Raw genomic sequence first — 25,767 nt, 5'->3', positions numbered from 1 at the left:
TTTATAAAAAATTTAAAAGAGCGGTCAATCAGCTGAGCCTTTTTAGTAATCTGCCAGAAAGTATGTACTTCTAATGAATAATCTGCTAATAATCCTACGAAATGTTTTTTTTATCTGTCTCACTCCCTTTCTTCATTTTGATTGATTTAAGTACTTCTTGTGAATATTTTGTAAACTATATATTTTACAAATAGGTATATTAAAAAAAGACATTTTCAGAGAAAAGGGATAGTATAATAAAATTAGATTGATATTTTTGATCAAATTAATTGCGCATCTTTATAATCACTTATTCTGTTCAAAACATAAAAAATGCAGTTAAGTTTTCAGATTTGATCAACAATGGCTCCTCAGTACAAACTCACTTATTTCGCACTTAAAGCTCTTGGCGAGCCTATTCGCCTTCTTTTGACTTACGGAAAAATTGAATTTGAAGATGTGCGTATCTTAAGTGAAGACTGGCTCAAGATGAAGGAATGTAAGTATATTTGTAATTAACCAATAAATATGAATGACCAGGTGAACAATTTTTGAGCCCAAACTAGTGCATGTGCTTATTAAAATGCATGTCGTGTTGGTTTTATATTTTTGTGCAACAACTATGGTGAAGGTGTATAGTGGGGTTTGCATGTTGGTTTGCATGTTATTTTAATTGGTGTCCTGACGAAGAGACGGGTGCGTCTCGAAACCGGTAAACATGGAAAAGTTGGTAAGTGGTTATTTACAAATATTTAATAACATTTAGTAATAAAACTTTTAAGCTGACAAAAGAGTTTTCAACTATAATACATGTCTCATTTCCAATAATAATTTGAAGCTAGGTATAATGTGGTAAATTGTGATTAGATTGTTTAAAAAATATAAGCTTGTAAATATTGATTATTGTTTTAGCCATGCCTTTAGGACAGTTGCCTGTATTGGAGTTTATTGGAAAGACAGTTTATCAAAGTGTAGTTATTTCCCGCTACTTAGGCAAAAAAGTTGGTCTATCTGGGAGTAATGATCTGGAGAATTTGGATATTGACATCATTGTAGACACTTTGAATGATCTCAAACAAAGTAAGATAAAAATATTAAAAAACATAGTCGCTAAATTTATTTATTTATTTACTTATAGGTAGTTTATTACACATTATTTAAGACATACTTCCCAACTCCATGGGACTTAAAGTTCTGTGTTTTGCTGGGACAAGCAATTAGTTGACACAGACACATGAGTATATCATTACAAATATTATAAAGGATCAGAAACACAACAATAATATTTTTTTTTTTAAATATATATAGATGGCACATCAATATGGTAAACTCAAACATTCGGAAAATCATCAAGAAGTTTCCCACTCGAAATAGATTTAACTTGGAAGAAATTATTTTTAATCATCAGTAATGTAATATACGAGTATAATAAAATATGTCTTATTTATCTGCCAATTGTCATTTTTATTGATTTTGACTGTATAACAAAGATAATTAAAATCTTTCGATGGGTATTTTTTTTTAGTGTGAAGCCATTTATACTAAGTAGGTACTTACTGAAATGTGTCAAAATATGAATTATGTTTTTTTTAATGTAGACAATCATTTTCTCAGTGAGATGTATATGGTTTGCTACTGTACATAATTCTTTTTTATTTAAAGAGACATTTAATTACATTCGCACCGAAAAACAGTTAAAAGTTATATTTCCTTTTTTCATGCAACTCGTTTTGGCAAACAAGGTTATAATTATTTTCAACTTTTATTTTTTTATTTATTTATTCCTCCTGATTTTTCTATTAAATTTGTATCAGAAAATTAAATTTTGGAAATAATTTGTTCTAATAATAACAAAAACAAGCTGTATAAACAGTTAAAATTGCATGGTAAGATGCCTGGAAGTATGAAGAATGGAAGAAAGTTTAGTGATTTTAAAAAAATATGTCAAGTTTATGTAATAAATAATGTTGATTTATGAAACAAACCAAACCCTGACAAAAAAATTGAGATAAAAAGCATATTTGATCAATGAAGCGATGCACACCAAACGCGGATAAGGGAAGCGGCTGGGTAGGAGATGGATAAGGGTTTGTGGAAAAAATGCTAGTATGAGAAATTAAGGATTTACTCCATTTTTAGATTACAAAAATAAATGACAGTAATAAATTATTAGGATTTTTTTAGTTGACCATGAGGAAGTTTCTTCTCAAATTTCACGGTCTGGCCCTTAAACACTGTGTATAATAATGAAAATAATTGTAAATATTAGTTGATAGACAACAAATTTAATATTAACTAACTAAAGGAAATTAAATAAAAAAGTAATATTTAATAAGGACACTATATTTATTTTACCAAATAAAGACATAAAATTGTCCTTTTTACTTTCTGCTGTGATATAAAATTGTTATGTACACGATAACACGGATCTATCCTTGAAATCAAATTCCGAATAGAAGTATTTAAGAGCCTATGAAATATTTTCTCTTTTTTAATTTGATTTAATTTTTTTATAATCTTGGTTAATTTTCCAGAACTTGTCAATGTTCATTACGAGCCTGATGAAAAAATTAGAGAACAGAGATATATACCCTTCAAAGATGAGACCATTCCATTCTACCTCGATAAAATAGAATCTATTGCTGCTGCTAATAATGGACACCTTGCCCTTGGGAAAGTACGTAATATTTTGTTAACCCTCCGTGTAATTATTCAATATATAAATTTTCTGTTGAACTTTATCCAAGTCTTATAATAATACATAATATGCTACGGGAAATTGGATAAGAAAAATGTTTTCTTACGTGCGGTAAAAATCATAATTCCATATCCACTCCCTAGTTGGAGCATATGGTATCCACAAAGAGCCTCCATGCATCTCTATTGGCTGCCAGCTCATGTGCGTCCTTCCAAGTCAGGTTCTCGTCCCAAAGTTCTGACATAAACTGGCGACGGACAGTAAGCAATGAACGTCCAGGGCGTCATGAACCTGACGCCTTGTAAAGTAGACAAGCGTGGTTAAGGCTCTCGAGAGGCATCCGCAGTATATGGCCCAGCCAACCGTATTGCCCCCGCTTGGTGACAGTTGTCACAGGAGTTTGCTGCTTCCGTTCTCTTATTACTTCATTCCTTACAAAGTTAAACCACCGCACACCCAAGATTCTTCTGAGACATCTATTCTCAAAACTCAGTAATAATAGAGCATTTAATTGTACTGGGAAGTTACTCAAAAATGTATTAAGGAATCAAATAAAAAAGAGCTATTAATATATTACAACAGTGATGAAGAGCATTTTATAGAAGGGAATTTAGAAGTTTAGGCATTAACAGGGCTTATGATATGTCATTGGCTGGTTTATATGATCACCATTCTGCTGATGTTTGAATATGCATATTTCTTCAACGCTTTCATTTTGTGAAGTAAAAGAGCTGAATCTTTATTGATATAATCGAGTAACTATATACTAGTGGTGTGTAACGAATATACAATTAACCAGTAACAAACCGTACAATTTTTTATATTTTTTTAAAACTAATGTTTAACATCATCATTCCCTTTCCGCACATAATGGTGCAAAGCGCAATGCATCGGTACACCAATTGCAGCGTATCTTAATCATTTTTTGTTACATGAAGGTAAGATGATCAGTCTTACGCTTCAGGTGCCAGTCCAGAGACTGTGAAATATTCTAATGTAAAAACACAATTTTGAATTAATATTTTGTGTCAACCATGTCGGGAATCGCACCCGAGACCTCTTGCATGGTAGGCAAACGCGCTGACCACAACACCACAAGGCCGACGGGTATATTAGACATACCTACTTAAAAACTATAATGAAAAATAATTAAAACATGTCATAAATATATAAATAGATGTTTTTCACTGTAAAGTATGTTCAAATGTTTAATAAGGTTTTGTTAATGAGTCAGTGCCTGTCGGTGAACCAAGTAAGCATACAAAGTTTGTTTGTGTTAGTAGGCACACTAGAATATTTTATTTGAAAACATTTACATAAGAACATTTTAGAACTGTGCTTTGTTACAGTTTCAAATATGCTCTTACTGAATTATAAGGATTATATACAAAAATTATTGATATTATCGCATTAAATATTTTTTACAGTCTTCAAATATAAAATTTACTTGTTACGGATTTACATTATAATTTTTTGTTTGCAGCTAACGTGGGCAGATATATGGTTTGTTGGTATCCTCGATTACCTGAGCTTCATGGCACGATTTGACATCCTAGAAAACAAACCTAATCTCAAAGCAGTAAAAGAAAAGGTCCTTGCTATTCCTGCAATCAAGACTTGGTATCAAGGACATCATTTTACTTTTGCCCCATATTAATTCAATAATAAATTCGGCCCTATTGTTTATATATTTTTTAACTGTTTCAGTAATTATTTTTTCTGATTCATTTCATCATTAGAAAATTGAAATTACCTGAGAGAGTAATTAACACTTAAACACCTACATATGTAAGATATTTATCACACCCTCACCTACTTGTGGTTATTGAAGCACTTTGATTTAGATGAATAATTTTTGCTGTTCATTTTAATATTCATACATATTTGAAAAAAAATAAACATTCAATTTGATTTCATGTATTTACTTAATATAAATAATGTGTGAATGTTGATAGAACTTTTATAGTAAAAAAAAACACAGGTCATACTTTTTGTCAATATTATCTGTCGCATTAAAACAAACTTATTAAAATCTTTATTAAACTAAATAACATACCTAAGTAAATTGTCGGAAAAAAACTATTTTTGCTGCAATTTTTATATTATTTTGACAAAATTGCTGGCGATTTTAACCTTTTTTTTGCAACCCAATTATACACGGTATGTGGGAACATTCACCGCAAATGGGATTCTTACGTTTAAAACATAGATGAAGTATTTTATTTTTAGAAACTCAAGTAGTGCATTTCATATTACTTTTATGATCAGCGTTTGATGGATCGGGAACTTCAGTATTAATGTTACCAACTCGACATAATGTAGAGGCCCGCAATGAGGAAGTTCAGTGTCTTTTTTATTTTATTTTTTGTTAATAGACTATTAAACTAAGCCACAATTCTTATTTTTACATATCGTATTATCAGCGCCATTGTTTTTTAAAGTTTTGTATTTCTGAAATAACTCCACGTGTGACATCAGAGGTTCTTCTCTATCAGTTCTTCAGGATATCCTTCACAACTTTCATATCATTGGTTGGTGCATATGAACCAGTGACTTCGTTCTAAATAGTATGTTTTGTTCAAATATTTTTTATTATTTTTTTCTTACATTTTCAAGAAACTTTGCGGTACAATTTAATGCTCTAATTTTCACCGCGCGCAAGAAAACTTTTTTGTATCCAATTTCCTGTAAGGCTGAAGTTCTTCATTCACGAGGTAGGCGTCGATTTCTTTATGATTAGCTAAATATTATAATGGGGAACCTAGATATTTTATCACATTGTGGATGTATAATATGAATGATTGTATGTATTGGAGGCACACATGACAAGAATCTTTCAAACTATAGCCATTTCAAATGGTTTTTTTGAATAGTTGAGTAGTAGAGCATTTTTGATAAAGCATTTCTACTCCACATTAAGTCAGTTTAAAAGACTCAATTATTTCGAACTTCTAAGTGTTTTTTTTTAAATTGAATTGTCATGATGCATTGATTATAGGAAGAAACATTATATTTTTTGTAAAGCCAAAAATGTTTGATTCAACTTTCAACAGAAAAAACTCCTTCAAAATTTCTGTACAGTTTTTTCGGATTGTTGCAACACATATTTTTCTTAAATCCTCAATTCGGTGGACAAAAACGAATATCCTAACTTGTTGCCTGCTAGTAGGTTTGCATGCCTAACGGAAACAGTTTCTACCGAAATAGTTTAATTCGTAATGAAACTCCGCTCTTCTGGGTCTAAATATTCATACAAAAAATACCCAGATCATTAGCAACAAATCATGTCCTGACCTTGATCAGCCTTTCTTTAATAATGGGCAGAGGATTGAGAAAGTTGACAGCTTTGAATACCAGTAATTCTCCTACAGCATGGTAGATAGATTCCTATAAAATGTTTTGCTATGTGAAACCATGTTATATGAAACTCAGAGCCAGTACAAACAATGGGGTTCGGTCCCAAAAAAATTCAAAACTAGTTTTTTTCACATTTTTTTTAGTATATATTTTTCAAACTGTAAAAAAAAACTTTTTTCAAAACTAGTTTTTTTCACATTTTTTTTTAGTATATATTTTTCAAACTGTAAAAAAAAACTTTTTCTATTTTATTAGACATTTATATCACATAAAAAAAGGAGTTGGAATTTTTTTCATCCAAAACCAGTTTCGTCCATATTTTTTGATATTTCATTCTGGCTAAGTCCTGCCAGTTTCGTGGTGCAGACTGAGAGGTTCAACTGATGCAGATTTGCCGCGTACCTGATAACAACTCCTTTGCTTACCACAAAATCTGCAAGAAGATAGTCTTTGATAATATTTTCTTTTAGACGTTTTCAGAGCTTTTTGTTTAAAATCAATGATGGCTCGAATCATTGCTTCGTTTTAATTTATAGCATTTTGACAATGTGTAACATAAATTTTAAATTTTTACATCAAATTCAATCAATTTCTCTTCAAATTTGTTTCAACCGTGTTGTGAGAAGCCGTCTTGTAGAAGGGTTACCTGTACTTGAGAGTTCTCGTAACTGAGGATGGTGGCATGCACAGAGAGCTCGCAATCCGACGCGGAATTGCTGGAGTAACATATAACACAGCTTGAAGAGAATATTATAGGTGGTTCGATTTCATGACTAACATTGAAGTCCGAGACTGTTCTCGAGACGCATCCAAATGCAGCAGCCTCCTATAACGAGCATTTTGAGGATGCAGCGGTGGACCTGGCTTGTACATGTGCTGTGGATGCCTCAGGAGAGCCATAACCAGAGTTGCCTCTTCTTCACACCTGCGTGCTTTTACCATCCTGGAAAGCCGTCAATGGCGATCTATCAGCTTTATTCGGCAAAACTAAGGGATGCGGGATTTACGTAGGATAAGGCAAGAGTGCTGGCTAGCGGTAGGGTCTCATGGAGGTGTCTGGTGATATTCACATGCTCCATTTAGGAATGTGGAAAAATTAGAAGAAAGAATTAACAAAAACAATAAAGACTGTTTTTTTATAAATATTATTATTCCTTTCAGAACAATTTACACTTTGTTCCTTGCAGAATTTTGAATTATCGCCTTCGATATAATAAATTAATTTTGTATAAAATATTAATTTTGCCCTTAAAAAGGGTTTTATTACTATGGTTAAAACTGGAATCTTAGAATCATTATCCGTTTTGCAGGTCATTTTATTGAATGATCATAAAATATTTAGCACCAAACTTTGAACTAAGTTAACATATTAAAAATCTTGCTTAGTGTCAAGATTGTGAATTGAAAATGAATATTATTATTTAATATACTGCATGTGGATAAAAAAAAATCAAATGTGATTTTTGACTTTTGAATTACTTTCGAAAAACGATGTAGAAAAGTGTGGTAACATGACTTACAAGCTAAATAAATATTTTGTCAGTGTAATATAGGTACTGAAGTGTTCAACAAAGTCAAATAAAATACTTTTCCCGCTCTGATATAAACAAGAATAACTCTAGATTTGGTGGAAAAGTCATAGAGTAAATGTTATCGGCAAATAACAAGTAGTGGTGCGCATAACATTTATGGAAAAAATAGAGTAATCGAATATAAAAATTAGTTTTAGTTTTATCCATCAATTATTCATAATTATTATGGATAATAAAGCACAATTTTCATAATACTTTTAAAACCTTTGAGCTACGATTACAAACGCTATCTTCATTGGTACATATCGAGACGGTATAAAGTAAAATTCATATTTATGTACGAAAGGGTGTATATTTGTATGAAAAATTTAAGTATCTTCATCAGAAACCTGTAATTGAACATGTCTAGAAAAGAAATAAAAACATAAGTGTTCTATTTTTAAGTAAACTTAAATTCACTTTCTAGATAAAAATTGAAGATAAATTTTAACTTCCCATTGTAATTCTGGCACATGTAATAGCGCTTCACAAAAGTGGCAACGTCTAATTTGATATAAATTGAAGCCTAATTTGAAGATATTTTTTTTTGTGTTTTTTGATTTCCATTGCTTGTGGTTGGGAAAATTAAATAAAAATTATTGTTTATTTGGATAACAATACTTGATCGCACATATGCGATATATCACATAATAACAGGTTCTATGGTTGCGGCTCTGACATTAAATCTACTTGGAATGAAATTAATAAAGTATTAGGAAGAAATAATAATACTGATTGTGACACAGTTTTTGAAAAATCCAATAGAAGACACGACAGAAAAATTTGGATTTTTTTTTTAGGTTGGAGTGAAAGACTTGCTGCACAAATGCACTATTGAAACCAGTGAAATCACGTTTACATCAAAACAGCATTCAATGTATTTGCCTAGAGCTAAAACTTCTCAAATAACAAAAATTATAAGCTCAATGAAAAATTCTAAAACAACCGGAATTGACAATATAAGAATGTGCGACATCAAAAAACATGTCTCGGTGTTAGGTCCTATAATTACACACCTTATAAATATTATTTTGCTGACTGGTGTGATTCCGGATATGTTTAAACATAGCATAGTTAGACCAATTTACAAAGGGGGGATCATTCAATTATTAATAATTATAGACCAATTTCACTTTTACCTGCCATTGAAAAAAATTTTGAAAAATATGTCTGCATTTATTTAGATATTTATTTTTAAAAGTTCAACATCACTGATCCTTTTCAATATGGTTTTCAAAAAAAAGAGTTGCGATGACTTACTGCAGGACTTCGCAGATTTCATCAATAACAAATTAAATATTTTGCATCATGTCACTGTACTTTTTATCGATTTCTCAAAAGCTTTTGACACTTTACGTCATTTTAAATTAATATGTATTTTAAATTAATATGAGTCAATTGGCATAAGGGGTAATTTATTAACTTTTTTTTCAAATTATTTAGTGGGGAGGAAAATGAGTATAAAAATAAAGAATTCATTAAGTCTAGCTAGGGAATGTTTATCAGGGGTGCCAAAAGGGTCTATCTTGAGTTCTTAATTGTATATAATTTATGTGTCAGTGATTTGCAACGTTTTTAAAGAAGTAAGGAGATTTATTTTTGCAGATGACACCGCACTAGTTATTTCCAATAAAAACCCATTAAAATCACAAGAGATATTGCAAAGTGATTTCAATAAATGCAAAAAAGACTAAATGCTTATACATAAAATCTCCTCATGCCAAAAAATATGTTTTGCCTAATATTATTGCTCATTGCACAAATTGCTTGCATGATGGTATTTCTAACACATGTAATTGTGAACTCATAGAATTTGTGGAGGAGTATAAGTATTTTGGTATTTTTATTGATCATAATTTTAAATGGGATCGTCATATATTTAAACTTTGTGATCGATTGCGGACTCTTGTGAGTACTTTTTAAAAGTTATCTTTTATTTTGCCTAAAATTACTCTTAATTTATTTTTTTTCTTTAGTAGAATCAATAATAAGATATGGTATACAGTCGTGAGGACATTCCACCAAAACTAATATTAAAATGATCCAGGGTCTACAGTATTCTATAATTAAGCGAATTGTACCTGCAGAGATTTACGAACAAAGAAGTAATAATGTTGTCCTGTACAAAACAATCAAAACTCTGCCTGTTCGAGGACTACTGTGGCTTTGCATCATTTTGGAACAATTTAATAGTTATACATTCAAGCTTCCTCTCAAACATAACCATAATACACGCTTCACGTCTAATGATGGCTTGGTTGTACCAAAAGTATGTAATAAGTATGGAAATAGAACTCTCAAATATTTAGTACCTAGAATTTTTAATTTATTACCGAAAGAACTTAAATTTAACTCACATTGTAACAAGAGCAAAATAAGAGAGTGGCTACTCGATCAAGAGTTTATATATGAATAGTAGCTTAGGTGTAAATATTTTAATTTTTCATATATTTTCTTGTATTCAAAAAATAAATTTATATATTATTTTTATAAACATGTTTATTCTGATCTTTCCGGCTGTTAATTTTTATCTGTTATTCATTGTTTTTATAAATGTAAATAATATTATTAAGTTAGTATAAATATAATCTTCACCAACAAGCTACAAAAAGTGGCTTAGTGGGATTTTAGTTTCAGTAAAAATATAACAAGTGAATTTTTTTTCAAATTGTAAAAATGTATAATTATACTATTAAATAAATATTAAAAAATAATCAAAACAATGGTTTTTGAGCAACGACTAAATTTTGTTGAATTAAATGTTACTAAAATAAAAAACAGAAAATAATGACTATTTTCACCACCGATTATGAATATAGGTACCGAAATGTCAAAAGAATGTACCTAATTTAATGATCGATTACGGATAATATAGTCGAATAGTTCCATTGTGAAAATAATCGAATAATTATGTTGTGCACAGCATTACTTAATGTCATTTGTCATTTTGACTTTTCAACGTTTCTCGAGTTTTGAGCTTGAGTCTTGTGATCTCCTCGATATGATAAAGGAGAAGCAACTTCGCACATGGCAAAATATTGAGTAGCCTCATCTCAAGCCAAAGGAAGACATATTTTCCAATTGAAACCAAATGTAACAGAAAAGCCTTGATTTTCCAAAGTGATTCTGAACAAATTTGAGACATCTTCCATATGTAAAATGCGCATTGGATACTGTTTTAATAGTTCTCACCTGTTCAGAATCCATGTCCGGGACTCTGCCATGTGCGAATGTCAGCTTGAGGAGGAAGATCTAAATCATGTTTTTTTTGGATGCCCCATTAATGATTGTTATCCTGAGTTCCTATCTGACCTCTCCAATATCAACATCCCGTTCCCTTTTCATATTCTTACTCTCCTGTCCCCACCCAATAAACGTGTATTTAAAATTATATGTAAATATCTAGTTATAAATGGTGTTAAGCTGTAAATATGTCATATTATTATATGTGTATATTATATTAAATACTAACTTGTACATATTATATTACTAACACATGTGTAAATATGTATAAAATAAAAAAAAAACTCGACGCAGGCCAGAACACCCAACTTGAAAGGTAAAAATGCCATTAAAAAACGAAGAAGAAGAAGAGCTTGAGTCTCGTTTTTTGTGGTATCTCGGTATCTGGTTTATGACGTTTATGTCATAAGTCAGCATAAAAACTTATTATTTTTGTTCATTTGTCAAAAAACATCTAGTTGCTGAAAGTTTAAAGTGTTCGTTTCGTCACACAATAGTGCTGAATAACGCTGGTATCATCAAATTAATATCAAATGACTGCGTCAGGGTAAAGTCCAATATTTTGCCATAATACAAGTTTTACCGCTTTCAGCTTGCGCAATATAATTTCTTCACTTCAGTAAAGAAGGTTGTGAGTTGTAGAAAGTGTGTTCTCGGGAGTTTTGATATTATCAAAGTAATTTTACCATGGCACCTTCTAAAGTTTACGTGATCGGAGTTGGTATGACGAAATTCGAAAAACCGGGTAAAAGGGATGATTTTGATTATCCCGTTATGGCGAAGGAAGCCGTGACAAAGGCTTTAAGCGATGCTAACGTTCCATACACAACTATTAAACAAGCTTGCGTCGGATATGTCTATGGAGACTCGACTTGCGGACAGCGGTGCCTTTATGAAGTAGGGATGACCGGTATACCCATTTATAATGTAAATAATAACTGCGCCACCGGTTCCTCGGCTTTGTATTTGGCAAAACAGTTGGTAGAAGCGGGAAATGATTGCGTATTAGCTTTAGGATTTGAAAAAATGGAGAAGGGTTCCCTCAGCTCCAAATACAACGATCGTACAAATCCCCTCGATAAGCACCTTGAAAAGATGATCGACCTTTCCGGGATGGATGCATCTCCGATTGCCGCTCAACTGTTCGGTAACGCCGGGATCGAACATATGAATAAATATGGTACAAAGCCCGTTCATTTTGCTAAAATAGCTTACAAAAATCACAAACATTCCGTTAACAATCCTTACTCCCAGTTCAGAGATGAATACTCCCTTCAGCAGATATTGGATTCAACAAAGGTGTTCGGTCCGCTCACCAAACTGCAGTGTTGTCCGACCAGCGACGGCGCCGCCGCTGTTGTCCTGGCAAGTGAGGATTTCGTGCTCCGAAATAATCTCAAATCCCGGGCAGTAGAAATCCTCGGAATGGAAATGGCTACGGATCCGCAATCTTCTCTGTCTGATAGCAACATCAAAGTCGTAGGATTCGACATGACGGCTATGGCGGCGAAGCGACTGTTTGAAAAAACTGGAACTAGACCCGACCAAGTTCAGGTGGTAGAGCTGCATGACTGCTTCTCCGCAAACGAGCTGATCACGTACGAAGCGCTGGGTTTGTGCGGGCTCGGGCAGGCGGGGGCCATGATCGATGCCGGAGACAACACGTACGGAGGCAAGTATGTGGTGAACCCGAGTGGGGGGCTGATCTCCAAGGGGCACCCGTTGGGTGCGACGGGCCTGGCGCAGTGTTCCGAACTGGTTTGGCAAATACGGGGAGAAGCTGGTGCTCGACAGGTATTTTTAAATTATTTTTAAATAATAATTCTTATGTTCCATATGGTACCTAATTTTAAATTATTGAGAAAACTCTGAAATCTAACAAATTATTTATTCATTTACTTATAGGTAGTTTATTACGCATTATTTGAGATATAAGTCCCAACTCCGTGGAACTAAAAGTCCTGTGTTGAGTTGAAACGAGCAATTAGTTGACACAGACACATGAGTATATCATCACAAATATATAGGATCAGAAGAACAATAATTTTTAAAAAACAAATATATGGCACTCTGCCCATGTTTAAGCATCCACATTTCCTCAACTCTTCCATCTGTTGACAAGAATGTTACACAGTTACATGTGTAAAGTGGCCACTTAAACCAGCCAATGACAGGTCATAAGCCCTGTAAATGCCTAGACTTCCATATTCCCTTCTCAACAATGTTTTCCCTCTCTGTTGAAATAAATTTAAATATGAAAAACTCCCTAGGGAGGAAATCCAGCCAGTCTGCAAGCATTTGGACATACTCAAACATTGTTGAGAAAACTGTTAGTCAACTCCAATATCTTCATGTAAAACTTGAATTTCTGTAAAAATAATAAAATTAGCAATTTGCTGTATTATGCTAGTAAATGTCTTATCGAGTTCTTGAACTGTTTCAGGTAAAGGGAGCTCGCTTGGCTCTGCAGCACAACCTGGGACTAGGAGGTGCGGTGATAGTCGCCCTCTACAGGAAAGGATTCTCTTCTCCTGGAGCTGCTGCTGCTGCGGTAGCTGATTCTCCCGATATCTTCCAAGCGCACAAGTACCTCAACATTCTTAGTGTCGCAATGGTCGAGGACAAGGAAAATCTCATTGAGAAGGTGAGGGGTATTTACGGATTTAAAGTCAAAAATGGGCCGGGAGGAGCTGAAGGCTACTGGGTCATCAACGCGAAGGTCGGCAAGGGTAGCATAACTTACAATGGAAAGGAAAAACCGGACGTCACTTTTGTTGTGAACGATAGCGACATTTCAGAACTCATATCCGGCAAATTAAACCCCCAGAAAGCATTCTTCCAAGGAAAAGTCAAGGTTCAAGGAAACATGGGCTTGGCTATGAAACTTGCAGATTTACAAAAAACTGCTGCAGGCCGTATTGAAGAGCTTAGATCAAAACTGTAAATAACTCATTAGATTATAAAAAAAACATAATTTCGCTGGTAATATCTACTATGCAACATTTTAAGAATATGTTTTCCAATATTATTTTACAGCCAACAATTCATTGTCTTAAAGGAAAATAATATACATATTTCTGTTTAGTTTACATTCATTTAATATGGGTGGTATCAAGGTTATTTTTAATGTATTTATCCTCATAAACTGATAAATTGTGTTACTTAGCATAAATTACCCGAGCAATCAGAAAATATAATTTTTTAATACTTATTGTTAAATTTAAAAAAAAAAAACTTAATTTTACATTACATATCAATGACTGTTGGTTGATAAAAATAATGATTGATGTTCCATTTTCTCATCATTCTGATTAATTTGAACAATAATGTTGACAAGGTGCTTTGCATTTCTAGGAATGAAAACAGAGTCAACATATAACAGGTTAACATAAGTTTTGTGAAAATAGTTAGAATTATTGTATGCATCGGTGATAGGGTACAATATTTTTATGATATAAAAAATGTTAAATGTTTTTTAATTTCACCCAATACTATTGCTATCTATAAGTTTATGCATTAGTAGTAACCTTATTGGGACTCAAATTATTTTTACTCTTATAATATTTTTATATTCTATTTAATAACATTATTATATCAATAGGTAATATAAAATAATAATAGCTATTTACTCTTTGAACTGTCAGATGTTGATAGCTAAAAGCATTTAAATATAAATTATGTATGAAAAAATGTTATTTAAAATTCAAACTTTTTTTTTTCATTGTTGTATACATCCCTACTTTTATACAACCAACCTACTGTTTTTTAAATTTTTATTATTATTATTATTTTGCACCACAATAGGCCAGGAGGGCCCAATTACAGTGGTGAATTACAACGCAGAACACCCAGGCTTGAGAACAATCACATTCTATTTTTGTGTTCTCACCGGGAATCGAACCCTGAACCTTCCGTGCGTGAGACAAGTATCTTCACCACTACACCACGGAGGCCACCTGATTATAATTATACTAAATTCCTGAAAACTTATGCTAAAGAAATATAAAACATGTGTTTTTTGCTTTAGTGTCAGAGTGCAGAGGATTTAAAAAATAGTTTTGTAATAAACTTTGTGATATTTTCAATCCCCCTGTGGCAGTTAAAATATCGACTGTGTTTGGGTTGGCTCAAAGGCTTCAAACCATGATTTTGGCCAAAGTTGTCTAATTAGTTTAATAATGTTTTTATGTGTTTTTGACCAATTTTGTGGGTCTTGTACACATTCTGGCAAAAGAATTGCGCCAATAGGTGTTTGCGGTTTAAATACTTCTGCTAAAATGTGTATAGGACCTACGTAATCGGTTAAAGACACTTGAAACTGCTCTTTCTATAATTGTGGTTCAATGCCCTGAAAACAGTCGATGTAAAAATGTAGTAAATATGTTAAAAAATGTTTTTTAATTCAATATAACCTATTTTTTTTATTGTAGTTATAAAAAAACATATTGTGATAGTGTTATTTCTTTTACTAAATCTATCCCTAGATAATTGATAGTTGCCGATAAAACTTTTCTAGGCTGTTATTCCAAAGTATCAATATAACTTCTTCCTGACGTTTCCGACCGCATCGCAGTATCTATCCTCTGGACTAGTGTATTGTTAATCTGGATAATAGGCACTGTAATGTAGCCTGGGATAACAACACGGAAAATGCTATTAGTATGAAAGGCAGTGAAAATCTTCTAAATTTTAATAGTTATTTATATCTCATCTGTATCGAAATGTTGATAGTTGAGTTTGACATGTCAATGTATTCACATTGTGCACAAATTTCATGTTCATTATATTAGTTATAGAAGATTTGTAACAGATTTATACTGTTCTTATTTAGTAAGCTAGATACATATTCTTACTTTGATAATGCAAATATAATCTCTTGAATTACATATGTCATATGCCATGTCTTTCTCGTTTTCTGCATCCATCAACATTCGCATCGTATATATTTTTAGCCGTTCTTTCGCTGTCCATTCGCTCTACATGGCCTTGGCTACAATGATCCAGGGACTGTGAAATATTCTATTGTAAATACATCCTTTTAAATAAATATTTCACATCAACCATGTCGGGAATGAAACCCGAGACCTCTTGCGTGGCAGGCATTCGCGCTAAACATTACACCACGAGGCCGACAGCGCTATTGAGCTCATTGACAGCATTTATTGAGTCTGATATTAAAAATATTTATCCTGTTTCATCTGAAAATTTAAGCCACATGTTATCTTCAGTTGCTATCATTTTGATTTGTTTGCATTTTCAAGTGTAAAATTTATGTAATATTTATGCTCCCTGTTTCTATATTTTCTGTAAATGTTACATTTATTTATTACTTGTATATTTTTTATATTATATCTGACACATTTCGGTCTAAATCTGTTCTTATCAATGCTAATTTTGTACTGTCAAGCATCTATATAAAACACACATCTTATTTGACCAGAAAATACTAGTATTTTGTTTAATTTTTACATTTGGACTTTAAACAATATGAACTATTCCAATGTCCTTATCAAAAGGTCACATTTTCACACCCAAACAATTCATTTTTAGTTTAATGTTCTGCAAATAAAATAGATTGATAATGTTTTATTTAAAAATATGATATTTTTTAATTTTACTTTTTTAGTTAATTTTTTTATAGAAATATTTACAAACAGACAGCGCCTCCTCTACATTCATGATTATTCTGACATGAGATGTCCATCTTCAAATATTTGTTAGATTTCGTAATTCCATGTCTTTCTCGTTTTCAGCATCCGTTAACATTCGCATTGTAATTTTTTTTAGCTGTTCTTTCGCCATCCATTCACTCTACATGTCCAAACCAATGCAGCACTTCTTCTTGATTTTGTCAATAATGCTTGTCTTACCCTTACTTAACGCACGGATCTTAATAAAACTGTTTAAACAAGTTCAAGTTTTCAGAGTTACCTATCATTAGGAGTTAATGGAAAACATATTATAGTTTTTATTTTTTATGATGTAGGTACTTAAAAAAAAATCCTAATAAATTTTTTGGAAAATTGCATTTTTAAATAAAAAAAATTGAGATAAATGTATTCGACCAGCCAAACAATACGCACCGGACGCGGACTAGGAAAGTGTTTAGGTAAGAGAGGGGAAGGGGTTGAAGGGATGCTAGTCCGATATATAAAGAGTTTTCTCCATTTTCAAATTATAATTTAAAAAAATTATTAGGATTTTCTAAAAAAGTTTACCATGAGGAATGTTCTTTTGAATTTTTGGAGTCTAGCCCTGGAACACCATGTTTATTATGATATTTATTGCTGATATATATAATTTAGTAGGTGTCTTTGTTTTTACGAGATATTCCCGCGCTTCTCAGTATTTAACTTTATCGATATTTCCCGGGTACCATAAACTCGCGTTTATTGCAAGCTGTGGACTAGAATGAGGATCCACCTGGAGCAGGAAAATAATAGCAAAATTGGTATTTATCTTTAAATATTTCAACCAGCACTCTGAAGCCAGATGTACTGATTTAAATTGGATTTGGGAGGTATTGTTCACAGATGCTAATGAGGATTCCTCTTTGTCTGATGATATTCCAATCAACTTGATAACAGATTAATAAATATTACATGTATACTACAGTCCCGTTTAACCGAATTTCCGGATCAACCGAATCACGTAAATACTTTTTGTATTATCATATTCTATATAAATAGCAGGCGAGCTCAGCTCCGGTGATTATGATGGTCCATTCCTTCAAGAAAAGAAAGGGCAAAACCATTCAGAAGCAACTAGGATGTTTGAAGACCTCATGGTGTACCTTGACCGCCAAGAGGAAAATCTCTTGCTGAGCTACTTCTTATTAAACGCCTTAGAGATCGAGATGTAAAGGAACGTTCTTTTCATATGAAGCAAAAGAAAATATCACGTTTTGGTATGTTTTTAGAAATTTCATATATTTAATCATTCTATGCCACACGTTTTCGCTGTGTACATATTTTCCGGTTTAACCGAATTTTCGTATAATCAAAACCTTTTTGGTCCCATCAAATTCGGTTAAACGGGACTGTAGTGTATTTAAATACCTAATTAAACAGTATTTTAACATCTATTTCCCTTCAGTAAATATTCAAACATAATGAATATCCCTTTTTTTTATTATTTAAGTAAATATTTAAAAATGATAATTTTTTATTTATTTCAATTATCCAACAAAATAAATACAAATATTTACAAGGTTTCCAAAAAATATATACATATATAATACATTTACATTCTTTTTTTATTATTTGTGGATATAGCCACTACTCCGCTGGCCCATAGACATGTTCGTCGGTGTATTATTTATTTTATACAAATGAGTACTTTCTCATCAATTATAGTTATAGTTTCATATTAAAAAAATTAAAAGAGATTAGAAAATTAATTTTTAAAATTTGTACATGAAATGAAAAGAGAAAAGACTTACAATAAATATAAATTATACTCTGATATATGAGACATATTCCTCAGCTTCCCTTTCTAGTCCTTTTAGTTATCTATTTATAGACTAGAGTTTTAAAAAGGTTATTAATTTTGCTTATCGTTATCTCCATACTCAAGAAATTAAATATATAGGGGCCAGAAGATTGTAATGTCTTTGTCCGTAATTTGATTTGGTGAATCGAGTATTATTTAATAATCGCATTAAAGCTCAGTCCAATATACTGACATCTGTTAATGAATTTTGTAACATTTTATGTCGAAATAGGTTTGAAGCTTGGCTAAACAGATAGTTAATAAAGTTCACATCCTCTTTTTTCCCATTGAAGACTAGTATCAAAATTCAATCAATTAATTTATACACATATTTTTTTAATTCTTTTTTAAAAGGAATAATCCGCTAATTTTAATGCTTCTATTTTAAAGGCCTGTCAGCAGGCGGGAAAGAGAGGATATGTGGAATGAAGTTATGAAAAATACACCACAACACCCAGAGCAGTTGAGAATAAATCCTACTAGGATTTTTTCCTTGCAATTGGCAGGAACAGAATCCGCGATGCCAGCTTCACAGTTAGCCATCTAACCAACTGCGCCTGTCTATTTTTGTTTTTTTTTCTCACGCATTTTGAAACTAAAATTATAAAAATAACACCTTTTGTTTTATTTGTTAGTGGAAGAAATTGCTATTTGGCATTAAGCTCGCCAATGTACAAATATATGTACACGAAGGATAATAAATTTTTACCTACTTTGCTTCCGAGACCAATTAACGTATTAGTCCGAATATAACGCAATACTTTTTACTGAAAATATAAAATTATTAAAAAAAACATTAATTCGAGTTTAGGCCGTGTCCAGATGTACCAGAATTTACCCTACATACACACACAGTATAGCCGTTTCACCTATTGCGCACACAGCTATTGCGTGTCAGTTGCGTTGGTGAGACCTGGGAGCAGAAGAGTGGAAATGACACTGATGATGATACAAGCATGTCTGAAAAATGAAAACATTTTTTTTTTTATAATACAATTAACCTTATATTTTTTGCTTTATATTTTCAATTTTTTCTTTCATTCCTGCTCCAAATATATAGGTTGATTTGTACTCGAGGACGCATTATACTCGGACTAATATGGTATTTATTTATTTCAATATCACTTTTGTACTTCTTGCAACGTCATTTATATTTAAAAACTGTAATTCCAATATGAGAAAACCACTTAGATACTATGCAACCTCATTGTAATACATTTTGAAACACAACTTACTAGTCTTTTTTATCAAGGTAAAATAATTTAACTAATTAAATTTTCTTAATACTACCAGATTCAATTGGTGTACAATTGTTTTCAATTGAAGCTTCGGATGTGTGCATTTAGAGTAGTTTATCATTTTCCGTTGTTTTCAAAAGGTTTCATAAAAAAATGGCATTTTCTATAGAATTAGTTCTATAGAGCCGTACCTACCATAGGTTCAATGCCACAAAGAACCAGACACTTGATTATAAGGGATGGCAGCATAATATGCTCGTAATTATATACAAACCTGTCCCTTTTCTACTGATTATGGGGCGCTAGTGCCCTTTAGATCTGGCGCGGAAAGCAGGCTTCCTAGAACGCGCTTTTTATAACCTCACATTAGCGTAAAATAAATAAATAATTTATAACAATTATAATAATATTAGCCTTATACATTTAAAAAATATACTTTTAACCGTTAGAACTCCTTTGGCGGGAGCCACCCGCCCGAGCAAATTGTCATATAAAAAACGCGGTAACTTTCTTATTGTTCAGCATAAAATGATAGAGTTTCTATCTGTTAGAGAAAAATAAACCTCTCATAAACAAAAAAAATATGGGACGAAATACATCAAATTCTTACAACTGATATTCGATGTTTGAAAAATAGTCGGCCCATTGTATACTTTTCTTAACTCTTTCACCGCTAAGCTCATTATTCATTTTCATTGTGCTATAGGAACTTACTCATGTTTATGAATGTGTTGATGGAACACTGCACGGAGACACATAAGCACAATTATTAATTTTTACATTCTTAAATGATATCTTCAATACATTTGTTCTTGGTAAAACTCAGCAAACACACTTATTGTTTGTTCAAAATTCGTCCAATATTATATCCTAATTTTTCATATTTATTTTTTAACATCTCTTCGAATTTCAAAATGTATGAGAAGTGAAATCATAAAGAAACTCATATTCATGTTATTTTTTTGTTAAAATAAAAATACTTATCTTTATGATTTTAAGTTCCTACATATAAAATAATAAAAGTGAGTTTATCTTCTGTTAAGATCTGAGTTTTTCGTGGTATCTATTATATGGGAAAAATAATATTTAGAATATCGTCTTCAACATGAAAAGATTCATTCTCTGCTCATCACTCTAACATCGGTTTGACATATTGAGATATTATGATTATTATTTTAAAAATGATTTATGTTTAAAAAAAAAACAAAACATGAACTAAACAAAATGAACTTTTTGATGTAATTAATGTAGTAGTTATTATTTAAAGCCGTTATTATTATAAATACAATTATCATGCCTTATCAGTACAATAATAACACTAGGTACTCAATAACACGATCAACGAGCAGTTCCATAGAGATAAGGCCAATATGAGACTCGAGATACAGCACGAGGTTAATACCGAGCGGGAATTTTAAAACTGTTCTCTAATTTTTTCGCCTGCTCTGATTAAAATCTTTAATAATATGAACAAAAATAATACAAAGAGTTATTCAGAGATGTCACTCATCAACAAATGTTCAAGAAATATTTCGATACAAACTTTTTGGCCATCTATTGTGAACTTATCAAAGTATCAGCCTGTAAACTAGAAAATGTCTAAAGACAGTTGCCGCGTATGTGGGGCTCGATTTTTCAGACTGTCTAAAGATAGTTCCCGCTAGGATTGGGTTAACAACGATTTAAGATGGAAAGTCACACTTCTTAGCCAAAAGAGAGAAAGGTGGATCTAAGGACTGTGCAATTTCCAGTAACTGAAATAATAAGGGAGGGAGAAAAGAAACAGTGTAGTTTTGCAAAACATATTTCTGGAAATCTGGTCTGCACCCAGGATTGTGTTTTAAAAAATACTACGAAGAAAAAATTTCAATACTCATAAAATAACTGATAAAATGTTTTTTTATTTTAAATAAATTTGTTGGTAAATGAATTTTTTATTTTTTTTGTTAATTGATATTTATTTCTATTCTTTCAACATTTAATTCAGAGCTAGCCTAAGCTAAACAGTAAGTGTAAAATAAATAGAGTTCAAAGGTTATTGTATATTTAGGTTAATAAACAGTTGTGTTCTGGAAACTTGGAAAAGTTTAATAATATTAAAAATTACCTAGTTTACATATTCTACATTTCAATTTAGAAAATAATGGAGTTTCTCTAAAATGACTGACATATGGAACTCTTTAAATTGTGTTTTTTTTAACAGTTCTTTTAGAAAACGTGAAGATCATTTACAATGAGTGATGTGCTAGTGAAGATCAAATGTTAAAATATAGATTATTTTAGTTTCTGGATTTCTGTAATTTTTATCTTCGGATCTTTTCTTATCTTCGGAGTTGCGGGGAAGGAATAGAATAAAACAAAAGTTAAAAGGCGTAATGTGGGCATATATTATAATAACATATGGATGGGTACGTTTTTTCTGTAAAACTGTTTTTTTTAATTAATAAGAAACATTTGCAAGTTCTTTGTGTATTTGCATAAATATCTTAATTGGTTTCGCTTTTAACCTAAGTTCTAGATTATTGACATTTTTAAATAGATTTATTAACAATATTGCATTTTGAATGCAACAATTACAGGTAAACACGCTCACACCTTGAGATCACATGAGTACTAGGTCAGTCAGTGGGGGAGAGGGGGACACGGGCAGAGGACAGGGGGCAAGATGGCTACTACAAGGGCGGGAGGGCAGGGAAGGGGGGGAAATATGTTCCCCCGCTGCCCGCTGAACCCCTCTCCCGACACTTCCCTATTCGTACTTTAGAAAACCTATTGTTAAATCTACCATTAAATGTATTACATTCATAATTTACCCAATGCTGTTGACAATTGATACAGCACCTTCAAGTTTTGTACTTTCAAATCGATTAAAATATTTTGGATAGACGCATAAACGAGTAATATAATTTTTTAACAAATAATCTGGAAAAAAAATCAACAAGTAACATCGTATAATTTATATATGTACTCTTCTCAACAAATTCACCGAGTAAATAATATTAATAATCTTAAAGCGTAAGAATGATTATACAAGACTTTGTACATTGTTTCATGTATAGCGTGACTATGAGATATCATACTCGTTAAAATAGTACATGGGATTACTATGTTTATAACATAAGTACAATCCTTCCGCAAAGGACACACACGCGTCTCCCGTAGCGGACCACAACACTAACACTAGTGTGGAACTACCGGAGTGACACGCGTGAGGAACATGTGCAAACAATTTTATTGTTAGCTGCTCCATCATCCACAATCACGGAGGAATCCACCCATCTTGCTTCCATTACTCAATAATTTATATTACATTCTAACAGTACATTCTTTATAGAAAGTCTTTCTTCTACATACATATTAAGAAGGTGGGTTTGTTTCATCAGATGGCCTCTCCTCCGAGGGGTAGAATACTAGGCGAACCGCACACGGGTGCACAATAATCCCCGGTCACTCCTGCGGACTGTCAGGTGGCGGACTCACCCCTTCACTAGCCTTAATGTCTACAGTCTCTACACTGCCTGCCCTACACCCCGCATCCTCCACACTCACACTCACACTCGCACTCGGAGGTGCACTTTCTAATATAGTCTCACTGCCTATTACTGGTTCCTTTTCTATTAAAGCTTCACTTTTTTGCAAATTTTCTTCTTCCTTCTGTTGTAGAGCTTGCTCTTGTTTTGCAATCAACCATTCTTTTTCTTTTAATATTTCCGTCTGCTTCATTATAATTATGTCCTTTTCTTTTAATAATTCTAACTGCCTCGTAATAATGGAATTTTTTTCTAAGACTGACTCTGCCTGTTTGGCAATGACGGCTTCCATTTGCTTGACTTCTTCGGCCTGTCGGGCTAGGAGTTGATCCTTTTCATCCGGACACGGGGTTGTCTGCACGCCGACCTCCTGCGGCCCTTCCGGCCGATAGCTGCGCTTGGCGTTGTTGGCGTCCTCGTCGTCTGTGTCGGTGGACAGCTCGCAGTCGGGCGGCGGGGGCGGCGCGGCTCCGGGCCCCGCGGGTGGCGGGGGAGACGTAGATGAGGTGATCTCGTCCGAGCTGGGGGGGTCGGAGGATGTTGCGGCTTCAGAGCCACGTTGGGTTGGAATGTTCTCTCAAACCTTGATGTGTCTTTAAGACGCACAACTTTCTCAGGATGCTGCAGTAATGGAGGTTCTCGTGATAAGAAAGTGTGCTTGTTCAACCACGGCCCGTATCCTGTATAATTAACGCATTCATTGTATAGCGCTTTCATTTGGAAGTACTGATCAAACGGAAATCTGTAGGCGGCAGTGTAGAATTCCATCTTAGATTTCTTTAATGGCACTTCTAATGGCTCAGCTTTGCAGGGTTCTAATACCTAGAATAAAAAGAAAAGAAAATGTCAAAAACTTATATTACTTTATAGGTACATACATTTTCTTAAAATTACATAGTAGTTATCACATAACTCAAATGAGGCATTATTCAATAATTGAGAACTACAAAGCAACAAAAGCTTCATTTTGAAAAGTGTTAGTGTAAAATTATTCACCAAAATTAAAATTGACCATTGAAATTGAAATTATTTGACGCTCACTAAATGAAATATATTTTTTATAGTATAGTATAGATGATCATAAAATATTTTTTTAATTCGTTTACTTTAAAACTAGTTTATCCAAACTCCTGTCATCTGGATTGCCAAATAACAAGATCGTAATCAGAAAATAAAAAATACAGAAGTTTTTAATTTTGGTGCAATTAATTTTGCTTGACATATTTAAGTAAGTTTTCAATATAATTCCAATTCACTGTATTATTTTAAAAGCAATAAAATCTGGCACTCATTAATCCGGATAATTGGAATGTGATATTTTAAATGTATTTTTCATTAACATGCTAATTCTAATTATTTAGATTAATTAATTCATTCTAACAAATTAACATCAGGCGCCCTTTGAAAGCGAATATTATTATTAGGGTGCAATTTTCACAACATAATAATAATATTCAAAATGCTTTTGACAGATACATATATAAAGTAATACTGTTTAGGTACATATGGACATTTAAAAAAAAAATTTTGGGCAAAACAAATTTCAAAATGTCAGATCCCACAGTTTTTGCTTTATTAAAAAAAATCGATAGCGTAAATTGTTTTTTGAAAAGAAGATAAATGATGTAAGTAAATAATACATGCCTTCTGAAATATTTTTTAAAACATAAAAAAATAATTGCAAATTACGTAGGTATTAATACAAAGCCTTTTCGGACATTATTACAAAATTAAATAATCCAACATATCTTAATTTTCAATTTATTATCGCGCAATGATTTTCATTAATGTGTATTACATAGGTTAGATATCTTGCTTGGAATCAATCCGAGAATAATTTCTGATTTACACATACTATAATTCTGTTTTAGAACTATCGAAATTACATATCTATACAAATAAGCTTTATTTTTAGAGCTTTCACAAAAAACGGAAATAGATTAAAAGGCAACAGTTGCCTAACTCCAACTTAACAACCAACACCTGTCCTGCGCTACCAAACGTTTTTTGTACAAGACTTTTCCGCCAAGATTTTTTCGACTAATTGAAATTTATAATAAATATTTGTACGATGCAAATACTAAAACATAGATAAATGAATTATTATTTATGTTGGGGATTTCGTCGTTAGAAAACGTTATATTTTACAAATATTTCTTATTTTATTATAATTACAATGTGAAGTATTGATAGAAATAACGAATTATCTCCTACTACCTATCCACCATTGGAAATTGCAAAATACGAATCGCACACAATTCTGCCAAATGGTACACATTACAAGCACGCGTCGTGCAGAATGAGATAGTATTGGTTCACATTTTTTTTTTGACAATTTGACAAGTTTGAGAATGAAGGCAACTATTCAATCAATTACATTAATTTGGTTTTGACTTGTTATCGTATTGTTTAGGTCGTTAAGAACATCTTTGTTCGATACCTAAAAATGTAGTTTTGCAGAAATGCGTCATAAATATCGTAGCGACAATAATTCGGTGGCAAACTGGCGCCGCGCCGCAGAGTGTCGTCGCTGTCCGAAATAACTTCCTTTCTTCTCTTCTCTGCTGTAGTCAGGTAGTAGGTTACATTATATATATTGGCTGCGCTCTGTACTCTGTATCTGTATACCAACACAGCCATCAGCCCGCGTCCGCGTCCCG

At 32.4% G+C, this 25,767-nt stretch overlaps 3 protein-coding genes across 3 annotated transcripts in view; 2 read left to right on the top strand and 1 right to left on the bottom strand.

Moving 5' to 3' along the window:
- The first annotated feature begins 207 nt into the window (after positions 1 to 207).
- On the top strand, positions 208 to 4,583 carry LOC148285079 (glutathione S-transferase-like). Its single transcript, XM_088230789.1, has 4 exons — positions 208 to 478; positions 892 to 1,059; positions 2,514 to 2,656; positions 4,161 to 4,583. Exons 1-4 carry the CDS (start codon positions 343 to 345, stop codon positions 4,332 to 4,334), a joined length of 621 nt encoding a protein of 206 aa, XP_088086915.1. The 5' UTR covers positions 208 to 342; the 3' UTR covers positions 4,335 to 4,583.
- A 6,597-nt stretch (positions 4,584 to 11,180) lies between these two features.
- ScpX (Sterol carrier protein X-related thiolase) lies at positions 11,181 to 23,513 on the top strand. The gene is made up of 2 exons (XM_088230811.1): positions 11,181 to 12,642; positions 13,292 to 23,513. Exons 1-2 carry the CDS (start codon positions 11,536 to 11,538, stop codon positions 13,790 to 13,792), a joined length of 1,608 nt encoding a protein of 535 aa, XP_088086937.1. The 5' UTR covers positions 11,181 to 11,535; the 3' UTR covers positions 13,793 to 23,513.
- LOC148285077 (ski oncogene-like) overlaps positions 21,941 to 25,767 on the bottom strand; it is a 42,684-nt gene continuing 38,857 nt past the window's right edge. Inside the window, exon 2 of the mRNA XM_088230824.1 lies at positions 21,941 to 23,929. Coding sequence (XP_088086950.1) covers positions 23,426 to 23,929 — 504 coding nt within the window. The 3' untranslated portion in view covers positions 21,941 to 23,425. The remainder of the gene's footprint in view (positions 23,930 to 25,767) is intronic.

This window comes from Micrasema longulum, unplaced genomic scaffold, assembly GCF_059751315.1.
Source record: "Micrasema longulum isolate JH-2025_06_02 unplaced genomic scaffold, ASM5975131v1 h1tg000066l, whole genome shotgun sequence".
In the NCBI taxonomy this organism is placed as follows: domain Eukaryota; kingdom Metazoa; phylum Arthropoda; class Insecta; order Trichoptera; family Brachycentridae; genus Micrasema; species Micrasema longulum.
The sequence above is the reverse complement of the archived record's forward strand: the minus strand, read 5'-3'. Positions and strand labels throughout refer to the sequence as shown.